The sequence below is a fragment of the Hirundo rustica genome, chromosome 13, assembly GCF_015227805.2.
Source record: "Hirundo rustica isolate bHirRus1 chromosome 13, bHirRus1.pri.v3, whole genome shotgun sequence".
In the NCBI taxonomy this organism is placed as follows: domain Eukaryota; kingdom Metazoa; phylum Chordata; class Aves; order Passeriformes; family Hirundinidae; genus Hirundo; species Hirundo rustica.
In genome coordinates, this window is record NC_053462.1 from 12,215,577 (window position 1) to 12,241,332 (window position 25,756).

At 43.0% G+C, this 25,756-nt stretch overlaps 1 protein-coding gene across 3 annotated transcripts; it reads left to right on the forward strand.

Annotated features, from left to right (window-relative positions):
- MTHFS (methenyltetrahydrofolate synthetase) lies at positions 1 to 24,023 on the forward strand. Of its 3 annotated transcripts, none has more exons than XM_040077398.2 (4): positions 1 to 141; positions 3,950 to 4,214; positions 22,757 to 23,023; positions 23,870 to 24,023. In XM_040077398.2, exons 1-3 carry the CDS (start codon positions 1 to 3, stop codon positions 22,978 to 22,980), a joined length of 630 nt encoding a protein of 209 aa, XP_039933332.1. In that variant the 3' UTR covers positions 22,981 to 23,023; positions 23,870 to 24,023. The 3 variants fall into 3 exon arrangements, with proteins under 3 accessions (XP_039933332.1, XP_039933331.1, XP_039933333.1); XM_040077399.2 differs by adding an exon at positions 3,082 to 3,187 and having other exon boundaries at positions 114 to 141; positions 22,757 to 24,023; XM_040077397.2 differs by having other exon boundaries at positions 22,757 to 24,023.
- The last annotated feature ends 1,733 nt before the right edge of the window (positions 24,024 to 25,756 follow it).

Here is a 25,756-nt window from a genome sequence, read left to right on the forward strand (position 1 = left end):
ATGGAGCGGGCCGGGAACGGCGGCGAGATGGCGGCGGCGCTGAGGGCGGCCAAGCGGCAGCTGCGGCAGGAGCTGCGGCAGCGCCTGCGGGCGCTCGGCGCGGCCGAGAAGCAGCGGCAGTCCCGCCTGCTGGGGCGCAAGGTGGGTGCGGACACCCGGGCACGGCCCAGAGCCGGGCTCGGCTGGCCGGGAGGCACGGCCGGGACTTTCCAGGCCCAGCCGGTGAGACCGAAACCGTGACTCAGGGGCCCTTCCGCCGAGGAGGGGGGTGAGCTCCGCCTCGGAGCCTTCCGTCTTCCCTTCCTCGGCAGTGCCGGGGAGCGGGGCTGGTGGCGCCGGTGTGACAGGAACTGCCGGCAGCACCGCCTAAAGCGGGTGATCGCCCTTCACCCCTGGGGTGCTGGGGACACTGCTCCCGTGGGGCGGTGCGCAGCTTCAGCCCTGGAATGGTGATCATCTTTTAGCCCTGGAACGGGCATCATCCTTCCCCCGTGGGGTGGTGATCATCCTTCAGCCCTGGAATGGAAATAATCCTTCCCCTGTGGGGCAGTGGTCACATTTCAGCCCTGGAAATGGTGATCATCCTTCCCCCGTGGGGCAGTGGTCACACTATAGCCCTGGAATGGAGATCATCCTTCCCCCGTGGGGCAGTGGTCACACTTCAGCCCTGGAATGGAGATCATCCTTCCCCCGTGGGGCAGTGGTCACACTTCAGCCCTGGAATGGAGATCATCCTTTCCCCGTGGGGCAGTGGTCACACTTCAGCCCTGGAATGGAGATCATCCTTCCCCCGTGGGGCAGTGGTCACACTTCAGCCCTGGAATGGAGATCATCCTTCCCCCGTGGATTTTGGGGGCAGTGGGAGCAGACTGCCACACACCCCAAGCAGGGCTCCTCGGGCGTGGTGGCGGGTGTTTATCTCAGATATTTCACACCAGCCTGGCTCTGGCCGTACATACAAAACCCAGCCACTGCCTGATTTGGCCTCTTGTTTTACGCGCTGTCATCTCCCTTCTGTATCTTCCAGCGGTGTTTCTTCCACACAATTTTATTTCTAATATAATTTTTACACTCAAAGATATCAAGCAGGGTTTGTCTAACTGGTATCCTACCACAGAGTGATATGGGTATGTACTTTTGGAATGTCCTGTTTGTGTTTGGATTACACAGTTTTTATATAGATGTATTTTATCATTTTAATAAACATAATAAAATTTTATTTTGCAGTCACTGCATGTAATAGAGCACAGTCCTCATTTTTTTTGCAGCACCAGCGGGTACTTCTAGTTGATCTACATTTATATGGTTATTTTCCTGCCAGAGGATCTCAAATCATTTTATAGACTTCATTTACTACTAATGTGTAGCCACTTCATGAGTGGGTTGTGGCAGCACAGAAACTTTAGGCTGTAGAAAGTTTTAACTGAAACTTACATAACCTTTTTTACATTGGGGATGCTTTTCAAAAACATATCCATATGCAGTGTCCTACTGCACGATAATGCATTTTAGTAATTATGCATCCTAGACTTAAATCTCTCCATTTTAGCAGCTACTAGCATGCATCCTCTTAAAAAATTCAGAGTCCTGAGCCAACTTTTAAACACCTAGCCCATATAGTAATGAATTTTTAGGAGCCCTCAACCTTTGTCTAGCTGCTGCTGATAAACACAGCAGCAGAGCACTCATTTCTTCTAGTGAGCACACTAAAAGATACAGCCTTTGTTTTGCTTAAAAGAAGGCATCAGGAAATATGACATAGATTGATGTTATCTTGCCGTTTTAATAATCTGACAAAAACTGAAAATCCTGGGCTTGCTTGAGACAGAGTGTCTCTGTGCAAGTGGCAGAAAGTAGAGTTGGCTTCCTCATGGGGTTGGGTAATACAGCAGGCATGGAGAAATTTTGGAAAAGGCTGAGAAAATATTTGGGATGATATAAAGCCAAAAGTGTAACTTTGCAACATACATCAGTGCTTGTCGCTAATAAAAGTGAGCAGGTTTATTTTATACCACCTGAGTAATATTTTTAGTAGCAAAATCTCATTTCAAAATAATCTTTAAATTCAAAGTGAAATAGCTTCACAGCCCGACCAAGCCACCAGTATTTAATTAGCTTCTGGATGATTATTCTTTTTTAATGCTTACGTTCATGATTAAAGTCATGCTATTTGCATGCTCTGATTCTGCAAGAATTGCCATCAGCTGGTGAACAAAGGGCAGATAATATTTGTGAAGCGTGGAAATTCTTTTAGTCTTCTCAGAAACTGCTCCGAGTCATAGCAGGAGCATCTACACAATTCTGAGAACATCTGAAATTATGTCTTCCTTCTCACACGTGGGTTAACATCTTCAACCTCATTTTTGTTCCTATACAGCCTAATTAATGTGTCACTGGATACCTCCGAGCGGATGGGACCTGTGTGGTGCCCACAGCACACAGCCCTTGTCTGAAAGTGTCTCAGCGTCTCAGTTTCTCTCTTCACCAAACCCATGAGAAGTTTTGGCTCTGGAGGCCCTCAACATGACCCACAGCCATTTTCTGGAGTCTACAGTTTGACTAAATAGTCTGCTTTTTGCAGCAAAAGCTACTATGCACATTCTGTTCTTTTAAGACCTTAATCCTGTGGAAAAATCCATGCGTAGGGTTGGGCAGATAGAAAAAGAGATAAAATATGGGTTTGAATCGTTAAGATGTTTCTGTGGCCAAGCAACACATACACCATCACTTAGTCTGGAGTGTTTCTTTTTTTTTTCCTCACAAAATTATATCCATCTTCTGAATATTTCACCTGGGTTTTTAACTGCTGGGATGGAAAGAAAATAAAGAATGTAGTGGGAGCCATATAATGACTCAGATATGGGCATTTGCATCTCAAAACAAGGCCAGAGCAAAGGCTAAAGCTCAGAAGAGTGAGTTACCCTGCAGTTATACAAACACTGAGCAGGAGATTTGGTGATCTCTCTTCTGTAGATATTAGACAGTTTCTCAATTATCTGATATTTCTAACAGATTTTTGTAAGTGTGCAGAATAAATCTCATTTAAATGATTAGGGACACATTTATATCTGCTTTGTCCAGATGTAAGTGACAAAATATATAAGCTGCGAGAGAACGGGAAGACAAGCTTTTAAAAGCCTCCTTTCAAATTTTAATGTGGAATTCAGTCTGGAATGGGCAGAGACAGGTGAGGTATGAGTCTGCTAACGCTTTTTCACCATATAAGCATTTTTTATTTTCCTTCTTATACTCAGCCTTTTATAAGCCCAGCACAGAGTCTCATGAAAAGCAAAAAATGGCAAGGCCATCTTTCCTTCAAGCTCTGAAAAATGTGCAGTAATAAGATCACCTGTTAGAATCCGGCGATGTTTGAAGTCATATATCTCATCTTGCTGGAGGGAAGACATTCAGGGTAACAAAAAAAAGAGGGGCCTGGTCTTGGAAGGCTTTGTGCTCCACACTCGTCTGCTCTGGTGCTGATTTTCTTTTGAGTTATTATTGAGGTTCTTCCTGTTCCATCTAGGCCCCAATGGAAGGTGCAGCCTGTAAAAAGGATGGGAGAAAAGGAATGCTAAACCCTCATGGCTTGCATAAGCTGGCAGTTCTGGTCTGCTGGATCATTCTGCAGTGATGTTGGGCATTTGAGGAAGTCTGCACTGTATGGCACAGATCTTTAGGGGATTGGAAGATTGTCTGCAAAATTGTTTTTTGCTGGCCCAAACCTTGCTGGCCCGAACCTTGCAGTGTTTAAAAAACTTGCCTATTTTGATTTTGCTGATGGTAGAAATGTTGGAATAGGCAACAAAGTAAATTTATTCTCTTTATGATGCATCAAAGTTTGTATCTCTACCCTTTTAAATGAATATTGTGCTCCAGTTTTGTGTTAAATTAAAGTAAGTTGATCTCTCCAAAAACTTTCCTAAACCGATCACGTCCATTTCCCATGTAGGTGATTGCCCATCCCAAGTACCAAGAATCCAAAAGAATTGCAATCTTCCTGAGCATGCCAGATGAAGTCCAGACAGAAGAAATTATTAAGGACATTTTTAAGCAAGGCAAAGAGTGTTTCATCCCCCGTTACAAACCTCAGAGCAATCACATGGACATGCTGAAGTTATCATCAGCTGAAGACATTTCTTCACTTGATTTGACATCCTGGAATATTCTTCAGCCCAGTGATGATGACACTGCAAGAGAGGAAGCTCTTGCTGGTGGTGAGTATTTTCTTGCTGCATCACGGGATTGTTGAGCAGAAATAGCCCAGAGATCAGTAGGAAATAGTCTGATAGCAAGAATAAAATGAAATGTTACACCTTGGTTTTATACCTTGTAAAGAGATGCTCCTTTCTCTTGCCTGTTTTTCTCTACCCTGTGACACGCCAGCAGAGTCGGGACAAGAGTGCACTGATCCAACTGAAAGAAAACTCAACCCTCCACATAAATCATCTTCTTGCTCTGATCCATGAACATCCTCAGCACAATCTCAGCCAGCATGGTATAGAGGCTTGTAAAGGAGAGAGGGGCTAGTTGGGGGTAGCTTAAGCTACCACTGAAACACGGGGCTCCAGGTTTAGAGTGTACTCTGAGAACTTTGGTCTGTGCTGCCTGAAAGGTTGGGAGCTTCTCAGGCGATGCCCATAGACTGAGAATTTTCTGAAATCTTTGATCCTGTGAATTATGTTGCATGGATGAATCACAGTGCTAATGTGGAGCCTGCCCTTGTAGAACAGTTCTCTGGACTGAGGCCTTAGACTGAAAAGAAAAGGACTTGCTTGTAGGCCTGCATGAATATTACAGTCTTTTCCAGCATTATTCTCTAATATTTTTATTTTGATCTTACAATGCCGTCTCAGACGCTGGATTCTTCATAGTGTTGAGATTGTACAAGTTCATTAAGATCAAACTTGTGTATTTGTGTTTTGATCCCCAAATAACCTCTCGTTAACCTAAAATTCCCCAGCTCCTACTTGTAAACAAGTTTACTTTTTGTGTCTTTGCGTTCATTATTTGCATTCTTTTTGTAAACACTTTAATGTCTTCCCCAAACATCTGCAGAATGTTTAATCATATTAATGGAAAACTCATGTTGAGCTTGTGCTTGAAACCTCAGCCTGGGAATGTTTTCTCCAGGTTGAAATTCACCATGCAGACAGCCTCCACTTCTCACACACTTGCCAGCTTTTTAGTGCTTGATAAAGGAACATAACGTTTGTATGACTCTGTTTGATTGAACTTGGGCTTGTATTTGCTTTGGGATGCCAATGTACTTTCCCAGAATGCTTAACCATGTTTTTTTTTCTCTTTTATTTTCAGTCATTACCTCTTCTGTAATTCAGAATCCTTTCTGTGTCTACATTTTAGCTAGAAAGGGATTTCACTGCCTCATACAATCATCTTCTTTACATTTAATATTTAGCACTGTTCATATTTTTTCTAACATTTGTCAAAAAATTGTGTATATTGGTGGGATTTAGGGACTTTTGAAGGTAACCTAAAACAAAATCCAGAGTTCTATTGACTGAACTTAGTTCAGGCACTCTCGACAAGCTTTTGTACTACTGATGAGCTGCTGTTAATTGAATTTAACAAGTCTGTTGCAGACATCACAAAGTAAACACATAATTTGAACTACGATGGGAGCAAGGACTTCCAGGTACGGAGTGCACTGAGATGTACTTGGGTGCCAGACAGTGAAAGATGGGGAAGGCAGGAACACACATTGGTACTGGCTAGTTCTGGAGCTGCTGCTTCCTTCTCTGCACCAGGCTATGGATAGAGAGCAAGAAGAGCTACTGTTTTCTACAGAGAGGTGCCAAGACACCAGTTATAAGAACTGATGTGTGTCTGTGTCAGATTCATTCTGCCTGAAACTCAATATTAGTCTCTTTGTACTGTTTGTACAGTAATTTTTGAATAATGCCATTTGGATTGCAAGTCAGACCTTGGTCCTTTATCCTAGAACAGTTTTTGTAAATTACGGAGTAAGTTTAGTGTTTTTCCACTGTTGCAGCATAAGACACACATTCCTAATCTGTCCCCACAGAAACACACACTTCATCTCAATATGTCTTTATATTGCTTTTGCTATATTTTTGGTCACCTATTATATTTTTTGAACTTTAGTACATTTGCAAGAATGCAGATTGCCTTGCTACTGCATCGATCCTCCATTGTTGAAATGGATGGCATGTTTATCTCAGAGATGTTATCAAATACTTGGGTGATCTGAGGCATTTACATTGTTATAAGGAGATAACATGGTGTCACATTAGTCATGTTCCCGTGGCTGGCATAAATTATTTTGTAATTTCCAAGAAATAGCCTGTAGGTACATAAATAAGCCACATCATTTCTGAGTGCATTCCTTTTGCATGGCAAAAAGCTTAAATCCACACTGTCCTTAAAAGTTCAGGCATGGTAACTGTTAAGAATAGCTCAAATGTAAGACTGGGTATAATTTTTTGCATAGTTTTGCAGTTTTTGGCAGCTCTCATGGGCAGCGTTGAATAGACACGAGCCACTCCTTTTGAAGATGATCCTCTTTTCTGGTGGACCAGGGTTTACCTCTTTTCATCTTGGTAGTACTCACATCACACCGTGTTGGCATAAACAAAGATCACTGCTTTTGTGGTAGGAGAAAGTCTGATCTTCTCTATCATGTCTGGGTGACTCACTGGCATGTGAAAAGTTGGTTTCTTTAAGCTAAATGGACACAATAACAGAAAGAACAAAGGTGGAAGAAGGTCATATATTTTGGAGTAGGGTGTGTGTAGGTGCATGACCTGGTTCACTTCCAGCTATATCTATTGAAAAGACTTCAACAACTTCTGGGCAAGCTAGTGGTGCATTTTCCTAATAGCTATCAATTCCCATTTTTATCCTTGTCCATCAGAGCCGTAAATGTGCACTGGTATTGGGTTTTACCCAAGGTAATACTGCTGATGAAAGTCCAGGCAGGTTGCAGTATTTGTTTACAGAAGTGTAGAAACCTTGCACAACTTTGGAAGGAATAAATCAGATAAAACTGTACGCCCTGTTTGCTTTTTATCACTACTCCTACAGAAGTTTAAAGAACACTTTGCCAGCAGCTTCATTTTCAGTGTGGTTTAGGGAGGTGTTGTGATTCTGGACATGGGTTTCCTCATTTGTAATGTTATTCATTATTACTTATTCTTGCACTGAGAGCTATGAGGGAAAGGCTAAGTTATTCCTCTGAAAAAGAGATTATCCTTACTGGGACACAAAAAAAAAAAAAAAAAAAAAAAAGACTAGGTTGAGTGTTTCCATATGGTAAAATTCTTGGAGACTGCTTTGAAGGGAGGCACCTGGCCAGGGATCTCAGCTGGAAGGCTTGGACCTGAGCAAATATGCTTAACTGTTTATAACTGAACTACTGACTGGTAGCTGAAGGTGTGCAGTAAATTAAAAACAGTTTTTCCAACATTCACCTGCATGATGGAGAGAGGGGGTTTGGCCTAAATATTTTTCTTGGCCAAAAAATGAAGTGTTATTAGAAATTACGGCTCTGAATCTTCTAACTAATGGATTGGGATGTGCTTTTCTAAGAAATGCAAGAAATGGGATTATGCGTACAGACTTAATTCAGCCTCTTAATCACTGTCAATTCTGCCCTGGTGTCACAGTACATTATTACTCGGCCCTTGTCTCTCAGGTGTGAACTCCCTGAAAGATGAACACAGATGAAATGGTCTGGGCTCTTTCAAAGAGACAGAAGATGAACACTGCTTGCTGTTAATGATTGCTATTTACAAGTATCTGCTCAGTTGTTTGCTTACTCCCTGCTCAGGTTAGAGCTCCAGGCCCCTTTTACTGTGCATTATTCAAACCTCAGGATGGAGATGGGGATCTTCATTTCTGTATGGGCTCTTCCTCACTAGACCATCCAGTGACTTAAAGGTATTAAGTGGTATTTACTGATGGAGAAGCAGCAGAGGCTCAGGATTCTGTTGCAGCCTGAGTTGTGCAGGGGAGCTGCCCCCAGTGAATACAGACTCTTCTGCTTGTTTTTCCAACATTAAGTTTTCTTCTCTGTTCCCTTCAAACAATGATTTCTCAGATTTGTCTCAGCCTTTGACTAGACCTCCTTTTCCAAGGTTTAATTTCTCTGCAACCATAATGTCCCTTTCCATCTTTCTGCTTTTTGCCCGGCCTCTCTGAAACTCTCTCCACAAGTGTCCTTCTCTGGCCTTTCTCACTGTATTCCCCACTGTCTCCTGCTCTCAGACCCAGGCTGTCCCAGCCTGGCCCAGCTGGGCCAGCATAAATAGCTCATCCCTGCCAAAAGAGAGGAGATCCTGTGTTTTGTCTTCTTTCACTTGTCTGCTTCCAGACATACAAGATTCTCTTGTCCCACTTTACTCATTTCCTTCCCCGCTGTGCTGGCTTCTTTCTCTTTTTCCTTGGCTTAGAAAAACTTCACTTTTTAATAGTACTTTTTTTTACTCAATAGTACAAGAGACAGAGTTTTTTGATTGTTTCTTTTGGGCAGTACCTGATTAAATAAGCTGCTGCCATTTCTCCTCCCCTTAGTCCCCACCCCTCATGTCCTGTGCCAGTGCACATGGCTCTGCAGCCAGGTTGGGACCTATACTGGGAAACCAGTCTTGGTTAGGAGCAAGCCAGCACTGGAAGAAGTCTTTCTCAGAACCACCACACAGGTTTGGACTGATGCTACTGAAGGGTTGGTAGGAAGCTGATGGTGAGGGGTTGTGAAAATGGGTGTTATGCCAAAAAAAGTCTCAGTGAAACTTCAGTCATCATTTCCTTCCATGTTTCAGTTCCTGGTCTTGCCCCAGGCAGCAGGAGTAGGAGCAGCCAGTGAAATGAAAGTCCTTCAGAGTCCTCACAGCTGAGATGGGTCTGGCAGGAGGAGCTGAGCCTGCAGCTCCATGTGCTCCAGCTCTGCACCAATACCAGCTTAAGGAGTTTACCTTCCTTGTGTTTTCAGCCTATTCCTGCCTCTCTGGTAAGCTGGATCATCCTGCTGCTCGGGGTGAAGATTATTTCCCGCCTTTCCCCTCTCTGTTTTCTTTGGGAGTTTTTGAACCCAGAAGAGTGGATTCAGTTTACCATGTGGCTGGGCCAGTGCCATGTGTGTGGGGAGGAGAGAATGAGGAGCCAGGTCCACAGGGAACGTCCCCTGTGGCACAGGTTCCTAGAGAGAGTCATGGTGCCATCCATGCAGATGTGACTCCAGTGGTGGTACAGGGAGAGGGGCATCTTCAGAGAGCCCCAGAGCTCACCCTGACACATCTCTCCTAAGCCTGTGCCAATGGCAGTTTTGCAAACATTAGGAGCACTGCATAAGCCTGGCTCAAATGGCTTTGAACAGGGCTAAAGCCGCATCATCACCAGTGAGGGTACTACAAGCAAGATTTCAAGTTCTTGTCACAAGGCATGAAGCAACAGAGCTTCTCTCCTATATATATATATATATTTTTTTTTTTTTTTTTTTAACTAGCTCTGATCTTGGAAACCAGTGAACCATTTTCCAGGAATAAAACAAACGTTACCCCCCCCCCACCCCCACCTCAGTTTGGCATAAGTAGCCAAGCTGAAAAATGTCAGCATTTGACAAAATATCATCTTCTATGTAATGGGGAATGCTGAATAACCTGCTGCTACTCAGCTAGAGCATAATGCATTTTTGCTTTAAGAAATTAACATATTAAGAACTTGAGTTGTATTTTGTAATTTAGCTTGGAGACTTCTGGCATTTTCAGCACTGAAAACTTCTGTGGCCTACTGATCACAGCATTTGTGTTGTAACTTCATGATAATTAGTGAAATATTAACTAGATAATCCCTGCTTTCAATAATGGTGAAAAATTACCATGAATAAAAAGAAAATATCTAAATTTGAAATAAAATAAGGAAATAGTAACGTATGTCTAGCAGCAACTCCTTGCAGCTTTGTTTTCACATAACCTTTTGAGTGTTAGCTTTTAAGGTTAAGGTAATTTTATCTTTCTGCCCTTTTAACTTCCCAGAACACTTTGAGACTTTCTGTAGCATAAATTAGAACAACCTGCTGGTAGCAGAAACAGACAGGGACATCTTACCTGTGTGGTGGTATTTGGTTTATAGGGGCTGTTTATGCCAGGGAATATGATCTCTTGCAAGGAAACTGTTGGCTACCTCAAGGCTGGAGTTCCAACCTCGAGTAGTTTGAAATTATTCCTGAATGACCATTAACCCTGTTTGAAACTTTGCCATCGGGATTTGCCCTGCAGAAGCATTTTTGTCTGCAGAAACGCTTTTTCACCTGTCTTTAAATTCCTGCTATTTATTCATGCATTCAAAGATTCTGCATTTGCTGCCAGGACTGATGGCCTTGTGATGCCATCAGTATTCTTAGTTATTCCAAATTTTAGCACAGTTCTTCAGAAGTGTGACTGAATTGATGGCAGCACAGTCTTAAGAGGAATAAGTTTGACTTAGAACTGCAAAATAAGATGGGATTTTAAAAAAGGGTAATGGGTTCCTCCCCCACCCCCCAAAAATAATGCACCAGAAGTGACAGGATTTTGAAAGATGAGGCACATTAGAGTTTAGAAATAAAAAACACTTGTGAGTAGAAAATGTGGCTTGAAGCATAGGGAAGGTCTAATATCCTGCTTCAGCTGCATTAGATGTTGTACGGCTGTCCATGAAGGCGTAATGGGACCGTACAAAATGATGCTAATCATTCTGAAAAAAAGATATGCAGTAAATAATGCTCAGAGGTAACTTGGAATATTTAAATGAGCTATATGCAGATAGGAATGTATCTGGAATAAATGAAATATGGGCACATGAAAAGCAGAGATGTTAAATGTTTCTGCTTAGGAAAAAAAAAAACCCAAAAATAAATATCCCAAACAAGACTGTAAAGTGATTGAAGGTACTATTAGATTTCTTTTCCTCTGGGAGACTTGATTAAAACTTGCAGTACAAAATATGTCAAGGGATAGATTATAATTTAAAATCTTTTTACACTGGTCATAAAAAGAAAACCTGAGAGCGTGGCACAATACAAAATTGAAAATCAAGGCTTAGCTGCTAATGTAATTTATTTTTTAATGAAATGATTTAAAGTTTGGAATGAACTTCTGTTTGGAGACAATGATCCATAGTATTTTTGCTATGCAAAAGAAGAGCAAAACTCAGTGCAAATGAGGCATTAACATTCTGATCATGAATCTTGCTGTGGAGAGAGGATTCTTCCCCTCACAGTGCAGGATCTGGACATGCAACACAGCATCACATGTTTTACAAGAGCCAGGAAATCTCACAACTTGTAGCTGTGTAGCAATAACTGAAGGATCTTCCTACCTCTGCAACTGCAGTCCCCAGATTATTGCCTTACAAACAGGTTCTGGTTTCTCTTTCCAGCAGGCATTTGGAACATTCCTCTAAGCATCTAATTTTATTTGTATTAAGCCCTTGGCTCTGCTGCCTTCTGACAGCTGTGAGCTGTACTGGTTAGTTAGTTGTAATGTGAAATATTATGTTCCTTATTATGTTAATATTATATTATACTCCTGTGACATGTGAAATATTATGTTCCTTGTATTCATTTTAAATTTGCTGCTTTCAGTTCAAGGGATACTTCATTTTTCTATGATGAGAAGTAAATGAGAATGTTTGAGTTACATTCTTTTTATTATTCATTGTTTAGTTAAACCTGTACTATATCTATTGTGTTCTTTTCTATCAAACTTTGACTGTTTTATTTTTCTTGGAGAGAAGCTTTTCTGTAGGAGTTCCAGCCATTGCTCTTTCAGCCTTTGCAATCTCTCCGATGTTATTCTGGAAGAAAAGATGCCTGGGAGAAAATTTTATTCCCAGGTAAAGAAATACTGTGAAATACATGTAGTGGTACTGGAGATGTTAATTCTTTCTGTATATGCCATAACACTGCTCTTCAAATCAGCTCACTGGACAGATCTCTTACTGGTTTCCACTCCAGTGTTCCCCAATGACACATCATTACAAATGGGTCTGTTCCACTAGTAAAAATCTATAAAATTTATATTATTCCATCTACCTTGTTCTTAGTAGGTAGAGATAGGAAAATATGTTCTTGGAGAGAAAATATTTCAAGTGATAGCAAGTTTCCCTCTGGGTTTTTCTGCATCCCAACGTTCAGCTGAAAGATGTGTGACTCCATCCCAGTGCTGGGGTTACTCTCCCCTGGAGCTGGTCTCAGCCCTTCCCTTGAGGTCTGCACCAGCTTCCAGAACTCTCTGAGGCAGCTCAACACTCAACACTTAATTTGCTAAGTGAAGGCAGAAACTTGTAGCTGAGTTTCTCCCAGTGCTTCAGTTCAGAAACAAGTATGACACAGTTACAACGATTTCTTTTAAAAGGCTTTTGAAAAAGTGCTCTGAAATGCAAAGTTTGTGTTGTTATATGGTGTTGCTTTGTAAATCACTTTGGTGTCCTTATGTCCTGCATTTCCCTTGTGCAGACTAAGCCACAAGCACCGTGTGGTTTAATTTTAATGCCATCCATGCCAGGGTGTCCTGCAGTGAACCTGAAAGGCTGAGAGCTCTGGAACACTATAATTTTTTCCTTTCCTTAAGTTCATTAAGGCTTTAAAGAAGTGTTTTTCCTTGTAATCATCTTAAGTGTCACATCCACGTTTGCCTTCTTGCAGGAAACTCATCAAAACAACTGAAAAGATTACTTCTGCTGTAATCAATTTAAGTCTGAAGAGAAGTGAAAGCAACATGGGCAAGAGCCTTGAAGTCACTGCAAGTGACTCTCGAGGGTTTTGTTTCAAAGAGGGCTAATTTTGCTCCAGCGAGTGTGAACAGTAGTATTGTCATTTTTTTCATACAGTTTCCTAGAGACAGGAGTCTTTGAAAGGCAGATAAGAGGTGAAATTCATTTTTGGAGTGTGGCAGGAGTCTGTACAACTCATGCAGGGGAGAAGCCAATGTGCAAGTATCTCTGGCTGCAGTAATTAATCCAGACATCTTTGTCTCCCTTTATTTTCATGTTTTGGAAAGGAAGACCCAAGCTCATCTCCATGCCTTTTTGCACACAATCTGGGGACCAGGAGAGGAAGCTTTTCCCTGCTGCCCACCTGTGAGGGGAATGTGGGTCAAAGATGTTTGGTGAGACAGCTGAGCCCTCCTTTGCAGCTGCCTGGTGCCAGAGGGGACAGTCCTGCTGCCTTTTCCTTGTGCCCAGCTCTGTGCTCCCCTCATCCTCTCATCCCAGGTACCATCTCTAGTACTTGCTGCCGAGCAGATTCAGCTCATGAATCTGGCAGAGATTTGTAACTTTTTTCCATTCTTTTTCCTGGGATTGGTATTCTGCCAGCTTAGTGGGCTATTAAATCAGGTCAGCACTTTTTCAGCTACAAAAGATTTGTTTTTCTGGCACAGCTAATCCCTGCTGGTTTTGCTGAGATTCAAAATACACAGTTTTTCCCCTGGATGGTGGGAAGCTCCTTGGACTGGCCCAGAGATACTGGCTTTCAGGGAGCAGGAGATTCATGCTGCTGTAAGGATAGCTCTAGATCTTCATGTTTGGTGTCATGCTGAACTCAGTCTCTCCTTGGGCTGGCTGTTTTGCGTGTGAGATGGGAATGAGTTTTTGGGATGTAGATAAGGGCAGATTCCTGTCCAGGAGTGACATGAAGCCTTTTGCCGGCAGGTGTCAGCATTCCATACATTTGCCATGGAGCATTGGTGTCATTTCAGCTGTTTTACTATAATTAAAATCTCATCCAGGCATTGCACTCACACACACACAGGAGAACAAATGCTCCAGCCTAATTTCCCATAGAAGTAAGGGATTGAAGTGAGGGAGGGATAGGATTCCAGGGAGAACCAGATTTTTTAAACTGTGCAAGCTTAAAAAGATAAAAGAAAATCTTGTCATGGAAGAAGCAGGATTTCTCAGCTGTTGTGGTGTTAACACATTTGCAGCAACTGTGAAGGTGCCATCACCTCCCAGCCAGCTAACTCTGCATGTACAGTAAACCCTGCCTGTAAGCAGCCTGATATTCCCATCAAGTGGTGTCACTGCTTACAGGAGCCAGGTTTATGCACTGACTTGGAAGTTGTTGTCTTACCTGTTTATATTTCATGAGCAATTCTGCGTAGTTTACGATAGACTATCTGCTGAGTGAGTCAAAGGGTATTGGAAATATTGATAGTGATGCAGAAACTATTGAGAAAATCCCAGATGATTCACCTCTGTCTTACTTTGACTTAAAAATACCCAGACAGACGTATGCAAAAGAGGACCAAGAGTGATGACATGCACGTGTATCCAGTGGGAGTATTTAAATGAATGCTCAGGCAAAAACACCATGGAAGTGTAGCTGATAAGACCATAAAGAAATTCCCATAAAAACACATGAAGATACACGAAGATCCCTGTATTTTAGGCTGCAGCAGTATCCCCACATAAACAGTTCAAGCATCAATGCCTTGTGAGTTTCTCTAAAGAAGCAGATTTGCAGTCAGCATTTGCTGATTTAACAAGATATGTTGATGTGTTGTAAAGTGGCTCTAATGCCATTTCTCCTCTCTTTGGAATTGCTCCTTGGTACATCTAGTTTCAGAGTATTTTAGTGGTTTAAAATCATGGGAGAATCCAGGTGCAAGCCTTGGAACCAAACAGTTTTGATTGCCCATGTTTTACCAATCAGTGCTCACATATATGAATATCAGAAACTGATTAAGTAATTTTTCACAGACTGATAACTGAAAAGTCCTAAGCTATTTTTTCCTTTACTCTGAATTTGCAAAACCAGACATTTTGTGGGTGGCATTGAGTGATCATGTTTTATTTACAGAGCTTACGCAGGCTCGATGAATAATAGCGAAATAGAAAAATACCTTTCAAATTTTCTTTTAGGTGGAACTCTGAAAATGAGACTCCAGTCCCCATCTTACTGTAAGTTAAACCTCAGGGGAAATGAGTGTGATGGTTATAGCCTCACACATTGTGAAACCAGCCAGAAATACAAGTCTGAGCCTTGTAGAGTAGCTTCTTTAGTGAAACATGAAAGGATATTTGTCTGTGGAGCAGGATAGGTTTGTTTGAGCAGAGCTGACAAACTCCAGCTGATGTTGTGCTGTGAACTTCGCTTTTCAGATGCATTGGCACTAAACCTGCAAGATTTTGGTTTAAACTAGTTCAAAATCAGAGGTATTTACTTGAGCACAGCTCAGTAGCAGAGGAGCTGATCAAGCAGGTTCATTATGTGTTTTTGAGGTTTAATAACGGGCGAGTGGCTGCCACTCAGTTGTTTTAAACCTTTATGACTGATGGCTATCATGTAGCTTCTCAGGGAGGCGGATAAATATTTTATTATGCTGTAGTTCAGCAGGGCAAGTGTGAACTGTGAAGACCAATGTTTCATGCTGACACAAAGCACTGACATGGATGAGTAGACAGATAAACGCTGAGTTGCTCAGCGCTTGTTTGTAGATTCTGCTGATGGTTCTATTTTCTGCAAAATATTTTATTGAAGTAATAACAGAAGCTGTCTCTGTCATGCCAGCAGCTGGGGCGCCGGGAGTGCAGAGGAGATAGTCTGCTTGGCATCTTTTTGGCTGTAAAAGGTGGGTTATGGGTGTGCAAAATCTTCTTTAGGGGACAAAAGGAGACAAAACCTTCCCAGTGCCTGCGATTCCCATACACAAGAATGAAAATAAAGCAATTACCCCTGATGTTAAGAGCATTTCTCCCTGAAGGAGGCTTTCAGCACCTAATGGGTGTGTCCCATCGCAGGAGGCCATGGATGGAGCCTGTGAGATCTGGATGTGATACTTCGACTTTTGATTCCTATGCTGGGTTGAAGTGAGTATCTCTCAAGCTCCTTGTGAAGCAACACCCTGAGATGAGCTCAGTTGGTCAGAGCATGGTGACTGTGATGCCAAGGTTGTGCACTCAATCCCTGTGTGGGCTGCTCATTTAAGAGTTGGGTTCAATAATCCTGATGAGTCCTTTCCAACTCAGAGTACTCTGTGATTCTGTGATGACAGGTGTCAGTGAATAGGTAGAAAACAGTATGTCCTGCTGAAGTGATGTGGTAGTGCATAATTAAAGATGTTCTCACAGGGGAAACACCTGGAGGAAAAGCTACTGACTGTTTAAAATGAGCTGTTTTTTTACTCTAATATGAAACACAACTTTTAGTCCTGTTAGGTATCTGTTTGGGATCTTAAGGAGGCTACAGAGTGAGCACTCAAGGAGAGTTTTTTTAGGAACAACCAACACCACATACCTACAAGAGAAAAGAATTCATTCTTCTCAAACTCATGTCAGTAATGGGGGGGGAGGGGGGGGTGTTATCTAGTTCTGAAGGTGGGTGCAGAGAGGAGTTCAATGGGGCAATGTCCATTTAGAGCAACTGAGGATGTGGTCCTTCATGTTGTGACTTGGGTTTCCATGGAGACGAGAAGTCACACTGAGCTTCTGACAATGTATCATGTTAGCAAATAAGAATTATCAGTTAAAAGTTTCCTTTCTTTTTAAGGGATTTAAGCAGACTGCTTTTTAGCAGACTGGCTGGGGTCAAGGCAAGCAATGTTGCTGTTTATGTCTGCAGTCCTCAGTGTTACTGGATGTGCACCTCATTGGGTTTGGATTAATGCATTTTCCTGAAATGTTTATGAGTTGCAGCAAAGGATAATGTTTTAGTCTCCTTGGGCATATAACAGTGTCTGTCTTCTTCAGGGATTTGTGGGGAAAAGAGTTTGTTTCCTCTGGAAGCAATCCCATCCCTTTGGGAACCATGCATCTCGTCAGGGTCTGGATCGGGTCTGCGGTGAACAGATCTGGCATTTCCCTTTCTGATCTTATACCAAGGGATGTGTAAGAGCAGATATGCTGTGCTCGAAACCCAGGGCAGGTTTTTTCCAAAGGGCAGAAACCTTTTTATCTGGAAGGAAACTGTAAGCGTTGGTAACCTCAGGAGTGGTGCTGGGGCACCCAGGGTGTTCTAGGAGAAACCATAAAGGGGAAGGGATTTGTTTTGCTGCAATATAAGTGAAATATTTTTGTGGAGTTGTTTTCCCCAAGATCAACTCAGACCACAGTGTCAGGTGCTGTGTAAATACAGAAGATGGTGATCTGTGCCCTATAGAGTATATATTGAAAGCAAACACCCACCCAAAAGGCCTAACTATGCTAATGCTGACAGTAATTAAAGTTGCAGTGACGACGCTGTCATAAATTAGAAATTTCTGAGTTATTCCAATTCATTGGCTCATACCCTGCATGTCACCAAGACTGATACTTAAATATTAGGATCAAGTGATTGAGTTATTTTTTTCCTCTCTGCTGGGGTAGCAGATACAGGGGCAGTAGATGGTTACTGCACTCTCTTTATTCTGAAAAGTAAGGTTTTCCTGAAACAGGGTTTGCCTTTTAATCCATTGTGGTCTTTGCTAGGTCAGAAAAGGACCAAAGTAAGCTTTCATTCCTCGTAATCAACAGCTTTCAATTACTTGTGAGCTCAGCAGAGGTTTTGCACAGATCTGACATTGTTTATAGTGTGTATAGCAACATGAACATTCCTCTCCTGTTCTTGGCCTGGTTCTTCTGCTCCTGCACCTTATATAATCATTTACATCTGAGCAAAGCACGAGCGAGGTGCGCATGGAACAAGACCAACCACTGGAAAACTCATCCTTGCCTGAGGTACTAGATTGTGAGGATCCAGCCATCCTTGTGGTGATGGAGTAAGCAATGCACAAACTTCTGCCCTTCAGGGGAAGCTCAAACTCCACAGCTGCTACTGTGAGAAGCAGCAGCAGTGACACGGAGCTGATCACTGTTGACCTTTTGTAGGCTCAGATGGCGTCTGTGCTGTGAGCATGGTTTGTGTGAGCACGTTGTCATTCTTCGCAGGCACACGGGAGTTCAGGAGTTGCTCCAGCTCAGCCTCTGCCCTATCCTCTGTCAGTGTTTCTGAGGAGAGAGGATCAAAAGAGTCCTAGCTCCCACTTTGACAGGTCCCAGGCGCTTTGCTGTGCACACAAAGCATGTGGCAGCAAGGGATGAGAAGGTGGGATGACAGAGTATTTCGGTTTCAGCTTCCATTAGGACTGTCAAGCTGTGCAGGGGGAGATGAGTGACCCCACACAGTGGGTGACAACGGGCTGGCAGAGCCCCTTTGAACCCGGGAGGAGATAGGCCGTGCTGGCTGCTCCTTCTGAGGGCAGAACATGTCCCCAGCAGTCTTTACATGACCTGTATCTGTGCAGTTTGATGGACCCTTCTATAATTAACTATTGTCAAGAACACTTCTGAAAATGCCGGCTGGCATTTCAAATAGGAACATCAGATTAAGGAGAAGAGAGGTAATGAGGTGCAAGGAGAAAATCCTTCCCTGGGGAACAAATCAAACCTGATACCATCATGAAAGGTAATGAGAAATGCACTGCCAAACTGAGGTTCACTGTGGCTGCCTAGAGGAAACGAAACCATGTATTCTTATTTAAAACTGAGAGGGGATGCTAATGCTTTGGTCTGCTGCCTAAGTCTGGGCATGTGCAGCTTGCACACCTGCCTCTTGAATGTAGTTTTGCCACGTTTCTTGAGTCCTTGGGCCAGTCATTTCATTTCTCTGTGACATAAGGTCATTGTAAGGGAGTCAATGCAAACAGAGTGTGCCTGTACACCCACAGGACAGGTTCAGAAGCTGTGACTGCATCTACTCCACCAAACAACACAGATAAGTCCTGTCCACACTACATAGAACTTGGCCTCTCTTCTTTTGTCTAGGGCAGCCAGACCTGTACCCTTCTGTCTTTACTGCACATGGCAGTCTTGTCCCCTGGAGCAGTCATGGGTGTCACCTGGTCCAGTAGTGCCAGACACTGTGCTGACAGTTAAGGTATTGACCACCTGTGATCCTGTAAATCAATTTGTCTTCTGGCTGTGCTGCATTTAGCAGTATAAATGAAGCCTGTGTGGCTGTATGCCCACACTGATAGATAAGTCAGGGTGTGTTATTTCACGCATGGCACTGCACAGTTGAAGGAGGTGCAGCCACAAGAGCTTATGCCGTAGATACACTGAGTATTAGGTGACTGTCATCATAATTACTAAGCTTACTGGTATACCTAGTAGATTAAAGGATGCAAGAACCATGGATATTCTCTGCATAGAAGCTGGAGTAAAATGTTGTTCCTTGAGACAGTGTTTTCAGCCTTTGGCGATTTGCAGACCACATGCAAGTTTTCCAGGAGAAGCACAGCTTACCTGTAACACAACTCCTGACTGTGGATGTGCTTTCCTGGGCTCCTGGTGTGTGATCACAGGACCCTTGGCGATGCAAGAACCACCAGTTAATGCCTACAGACACATTGGAGACAGTGGACTTTATAAGGAGATGGGCAGATGTCAAATGTGAGACTTCTCTCAACATGTTTTATGAGGCACTAAAACACCTGATGTGGTGTTTGATTTTCAAATACCTGCTCTGTCTTCTCAGGGACTAGGATGCCATTTCACACATTGGGCTGTAAGAGCAAGGGCAGCAGGATGTAAGGACAGAGCAAGCCGCAGTCCTGGGTGGCAGACAGAAATCCTGCAGGGCTGGGAGAGCTGGGGGGCATGAGGACCCCTTGCCACAAGGGCCATGTTCTTATCCTCAGCTGCCATCCTGTTGATGCACCCTCAGTGCTGATTGCAATCTTAAGTGTCTGCAATCTTGGTCTCATCTGTGTGTCACCTCTCTTCCTGTGACATCTCTTCCCCCACACTGCCACAGACACCACAAGAGGTTTTGTTGCTCCCCAAGTTACATGTCAGGGAAACATTTACTCCATGCAGCTCTCTGCCATCCATTCTAGATCCTGATACAGGATTTTGACTAATGCTGCTTGAGCTGCCCTTGGGCTTCTTGCAGGGTTAGTTGTGTAATTTTTTTCTACCAAGGGTCTTGAAAGACATTTACTTAAATCTTGTGCCGTGTGAGTTGCGTGGATATCAGAGAACATGTTGTGAGTCAGAGCAAGGCAGTCGGCATTGTTGTGCTCCACGGAAAAAAAATATAAGGGTAACTGTTACAGTATTTACAGCGTAATTTTTCATGTTGAATTTGCATAAGCTTGTTTGAGTTCTTCAGCATAAAACTCCCATGATTATAGAGGAGCCAACTTGTTAAAAGAGTCCCTGTTTCTCCAGAGAACCCAGAGGAAAGCAGTGCTTTAATACATCTAAATTCAGTTGAGGTGCCTGATGCTATCAGTTAAATTCCACAGAAAATATATTTCTTCCCTTCACTGTTTTTGCCTTTTCCCTCTTTCCCTAGTGTTTCCCCTGAATTGTCTTCTTCGTGTCTCTAACACAAATGTAAGGAGAAATGGCACCTTTTTGCTCTGCAGATTTGCCCCCTGTGTGCATTCTTCCTGCTAGCAGCAGACTGCAAATGTTTCCTGCTTTTTGTCTTGAGAGGCACCTGGAGTGAAAACGGCTGAAACAGACTGTGAGACAGAGTGTGTTTAGTTCTGTGCATCGTGACTGATTGGTACTTACTGGTTTCTGGGCCACCTGAGTACCTACACAAGGCAGATGTAATGCAGGGTGTGGAGAGGATAAGAAGGAGTAACTTGGAGAGGATTTGACCTGCAGAATCTATTCCTGGCCTTGCTAACAAGGGAGGTGGTTTCTAGGTCCTAGTCCATAGGCCTGACAATTGACAAGAGCAAACTGAGGGGATGTAACATAGTTATGTCCAGTATGATGTACATGGTGGTACCATGAAAACGGCATCTCTTTTCAGGGAGACCATACTTCTGCCTTTGGGTCTCTTTTTGTTTGGTGTTTGCTATTTCACTCATTTCATTGTCCTGTGAGTCAAAAGTTGACTGCAGTGTGGTAAAACACCCTGACTCCTTTTTAATCCAACCAGTATTACTCTGTGGTCTGTCCTTTGGCTAATTCTCTCCCCTTACTCCCCTGACCTCCTTATAAAGGCTGTGCTTCTTGGCTGTGCCATGCTGGATTTGCAAGATTGATGTTCTCTAAGCATTTTGCACTTGTTGCCTTGCATATTTTATATCAGTGTTCTAATTAAGACATCAGATCATGATGCATGAGCGTTCATGTCAGTGACTCTTCTCTGAACAATGAAGAGTGGAAGGAAATCTCCAGAAGCCTGGGAAGTGTGTGCAAATGAGTTGGTCTTGTGTGAACTGTTAACATGTTCTTCCTGGCAGAGTTTGGAATTGATATGTGATCTCAGATGGGATTCCCTCTAACTGAAAAAACTCTGCTTTGCGCTGGCTTCTCCAATACATGATTCCACACATCTCCTTCAATGGTGGGCATCATCCCTCAGATGTAGTAAAAGCAACTCAGCCCAAAATGGCAAGAAGGACTAGGTGTGGACATGGAAAAAGCAGAAAAATACCTGACCAGGTCCAAGCTCTGGTGAAGGAGCAGAACCCAGTCACAGAAAAGCTGCTCAAGGCTAAGCACTGAGCCTGTAAGAAGGCAGAAGCAGTGGACTGAGACTCTGTATTTACTTCCTTTCCAGGCTTGTGTCAGCTGTCTTTTAGTCTGTGCTGCCTTTCCACTCCCTGCCCTTCTCTCCTTAAGTGTCTGTCTGCTACAGGAGCAAGAAATAAAAGACTTTCTTAGCATTATGAAAGGAGTAAGTGGGATGTTCCTGGGTTCAGGGGTCAGCACCAGGCCAGTCCAGCTCATTTGTTTGGAGGATGTCTGTGCAAGACTGCTCACACTGAGCGTACCAGCCTTGCAGAAGTGACAGGGATGTGCAGCAGCCTCCGTGCCTGGTGGTCACTCCTCGTGGCAGGCTGCTTCAGTGATGAGAATCAGCTCCTGAAACAAGTGTGCAGCCATGTGTAAATTGGAGCTGGCTCCCTGGCATGGGGCTGATCCACATTCCCTTACAGAGTATGAGCAAAGCAAGAAGCATTGCCTTTTTATCTGGAGCTGGTTGGTGGGGTCTTCTGTTGGAGTTTCACCAGCCAGTCCAGGTGATTAGCAGCTTATGCATCTTCTTTCAGTTTTTTAACTGATTTTGTCTTCTGATCAAGTGCAATCTCACAAGAATCCTGGAAGGAGGGTATTTAGGGCAGGGAAGTAGAATGCTTGTGTGTGCTGCCAGAACACTGAAAATTGCTGGAGGCTGAGAAGGAAAATCCTTTGGGACAAAAGGAACCTGACACCATGAAGGGACAAGCCTTCAAATCTTCATCTTGATATAAGAGGGCAAATTACCACTTTCAGAATATATTGTATTCAAGGCTTTTTGGGTTGGGAAAGTCAAGAGAAGGTTCATGGCATCTTACAGTGGTGTCAAGAAGATGTCTCCCCTCTCTTTCACGTCTTCTTTTCATTATTTTTTTCCTTTTCTATTTTTGTGTCTGATGTTGAAGTTCATTTGATTTTCTGATTCCTCCTGCATTTAATTTCCCTGAGTTCAGTCTCTGTCTGGATTTAGAGTCATAATCATTTGTATTTGGAAGTGTGGGGTTAAAATGATAAAATAAATTTGTTAAAATGCAGGGGTTTTTTTCCCATCCAGATTTTAAAGATCTAATTATTTTTCAGCTGAACTAGTTTGCAGTTGATAAGATGAAAATGTAAATTTACAGGTTTAGTATTCAAAGTATTTTTCGCCTGATCAAAGAAAGGGAAGCATTTTACAATGCCTGTGTTCTTGCAAATGTCTGAAGTTATGTGGTTGTGTTCAAGCCATCAGGAAATCCACAGGGCATCCACTAATGCTTATTTCATTTTTCTGCAGGAGGTCTTGACCTTATCTTCATGCCAGGCCTTGGGTTTGACAAAAAAGGCAACAGATTGGGAAGAGGGAAAGGATATTATGATACCTATCTTGAAAGATGTATGAAACATCCCTGCGGAAAGCCTTACACGATTGCTTTGGCTTTTAGAGAACAGATTTGTGAATCAGTGCCTGTGACAGAAAATGATGTTCCAATAGATGAAATCCTTTATGAAGACTGCTGAAAGTGTTGTGATACCAACCCACCTCCAGAGCAAGCAACCAAAGGTGTCATATCCATCAATGTTTGGGGATTTTTTCCTAATTGTCATATATGACTTTGGGACCAATAAAATACACTATTTGTGTTTGGGGACAAAAGCCTCCAAAAACAGTGTAACTGGTAATAGTAGTGAGGATTGTGTTGATTTGCTTCTAATTAGCAAATGTCTGGGGTGAATTCTTATTCTAGAATCAATACAAACAAGAATGAATGACTGTTTATTACAGTAAGGACCATTTCTTCTCATAACATTTTTGAGGTACAAGCTTCTTGATACTTAATAATTTTATTATTCTGGTTTAAAAATGAACTGTCTAATAATGACAGTTCTTGATCCATTCTTGAATTTGACACTTGTAATGGTAAAAGTCCTTAGTACTTAAATATTGTGTTCATCCATGAGCAAAACAAGAAATTGATGGAGATGTCTTAGAGTAAGGTGGGAAAAAATGGTGATGGGAAAAAAGCCTTAATTAATTTTAGTGTAAGTAGTAATTTTTGACTGTTTCCTTGGCTCCTTGCCGTTGTCTTGAAATAAAGGGGGTACCTGTTAATAAGAAAAGGTTGATGTCCAGAACTTTGGTATGTTCTTTCCTTTATCCGAATACAAGATTGGAATGGGGTCTAAAATGTAGTCAAGGAGTTCTCTATATGGAGCCAGCTCTTTTTTGGTAAAATAATATTCAAAGTTACTTTAAGTTCCCTAATTTTGTACATAAGCCATTCATAATGCCCCAAAATACTGTGTGGTGCTATGTTAAAAAAAGAGAGATGCTGAGAATTGCAGAGAGCAGATTTTATGGATGGAATAAATTTTTGTGTGGAATGCTGATTGTTCTCTGCTTCTCTAGACAGTCATGGAAGTCCAGAAGAAGACAGTGAGTTTCCTCTGCACACTGTCCTTGTAGTATAAGAACACAATGTTTCCAGTCAGGATCAATCAAACTGTCAGAATTTTGTGTTCCTTCTTCAATGTAACTTCATTTTTTCTATGCATGTTTAACTCTCCCCTCAATCAATAAATCAGTGTGTTTATTTTCACCAAACTACTCTGTGTCATCATTAAAAAATCCATACATTCTAAAGGACCAGCTCCAGAGTGGAATGACCTTAAGGCTTCCTCACCAACAGCTGGTTTTGAGAACAAAACCATGCCTGCAGTACCTGTGAACCTTTTCTTCTCAGAGTGCTTGTATTCAGTGCTGTTTCCATTCTGCTAGTACAGGAACTATTTAAACCCTCTGGCTCTGGGGTGAACATAAGCTTAGCAGCTGAAGTCTCTCTGGCCTGCGCTCCCTGGTGCTTCTCCATCCTGTGTTAACCAAGGTCCATCTGGCCGGGCTGCAGATCCCTCTGGTGTTGGCCTGCTGGGCATCCCACCCGTGTGTGCGGGGAAGCTGCAGCCTGGGCAGGGCAGCTGGCACTGCAGCGTGGGCTGCTGAGCAAAACTGTGGTGATCAGAGCTGGCCTTCCATCCCTTCCTTATCACACTGTCACCCCTGCAAATGAAGGGGGTGTCCGTGGCTGCACAAAGGGTGGTGCAAGCAGAAATCGAGGTGGCAGCATCGGCGCTGGTGCTGTTGTTGGGATGTCCCCCAGGTCCTCTCAGCTATGAGTACTGCCAGCTGTACTGCCTCGCATGAGGGAGACAGAGCCCTACCATTCCAGACCTTTGGGGAGTAAAAGGGATGAGAAAATCAGACCTTTTTTTTTTTCTAACAATCTCTGTCATGTCAGTATTTTAATCCCTTCTTCATATCTGAACTTCTGCTAGCGTATGGAGAGCAACAAAACGAACCAGTGGGGCAGGTTTTGTGTGTGGCAGGCCTGTTTCTGGGTTTGTCTGCAAAGCTGCTTGAGTTCACCCACCACATTAGGCTCAGCACTGTGCCATATGGCACGGCCTGCCACCAGCGTCAGCAGAGCCAACGCTGAAGCCAGTGCTTGTCACAGCAGAAACCTGGAACCTGCATCTGATACATGTTTTAAAGGCATATATTAGGTCCAACACTGTGAGGCCCTTTGGCTTAGCTTTTGATCCTGCTGTCTGAATTTTGATTTATTCACTAGAATAAAGGCTGCTTGGCTTATAGGTATTTCACAATGGATGATACCAGGTGAACAACCGTGTACAGAAAGGCCAGCATATGGGGAAGAGGCTTCAGAGCCAGCAGTAGCAGCTGTACAGAAACAAAGGGCTGAGAGACAAGGACTTGGTTTTGTTGTGTGAGAGTTCACAATAGGAGGGGGGAAATGAAAGATGAGATTTTGGATGCAAAATACATGCCCTGATCCAGCACAGCCACAGATAGACACCTAACTTTGTCCTTGTGGGCTCACTGGAGTTGCTGGAATTAATTGGTGTAGAAAAAGCAAGCAAGCTTTGAGGTTTTCAGGACTTGAGGCAATGAGTGTCCCCAGACTTCTTATGTCTCAGATCACTTTCCAGTACCTCATGCAGCCATTCTCTCCCACTTTTACTCCAAGCTGCCCTTTTGGCTGCAGCTGCAGCGGGAAGGGATGAGGAGACTATTTAATGTACTGTATCATTGGGAACAAGAGGAACTGGTGCTTTGTTCCTTGCCAGCCTCTCCTGAGTAAGGAGCTGATCATTACAGGCTGCTCTCCTACCGGGGAGCTGCGGGACCCTGGCTGATGCAGATAGCTCTTAACATTTAGCTGGTGGGGATGGTAAAACGATATTTATGTATATTGTCTTGAGAATCACGGAGCTAAAT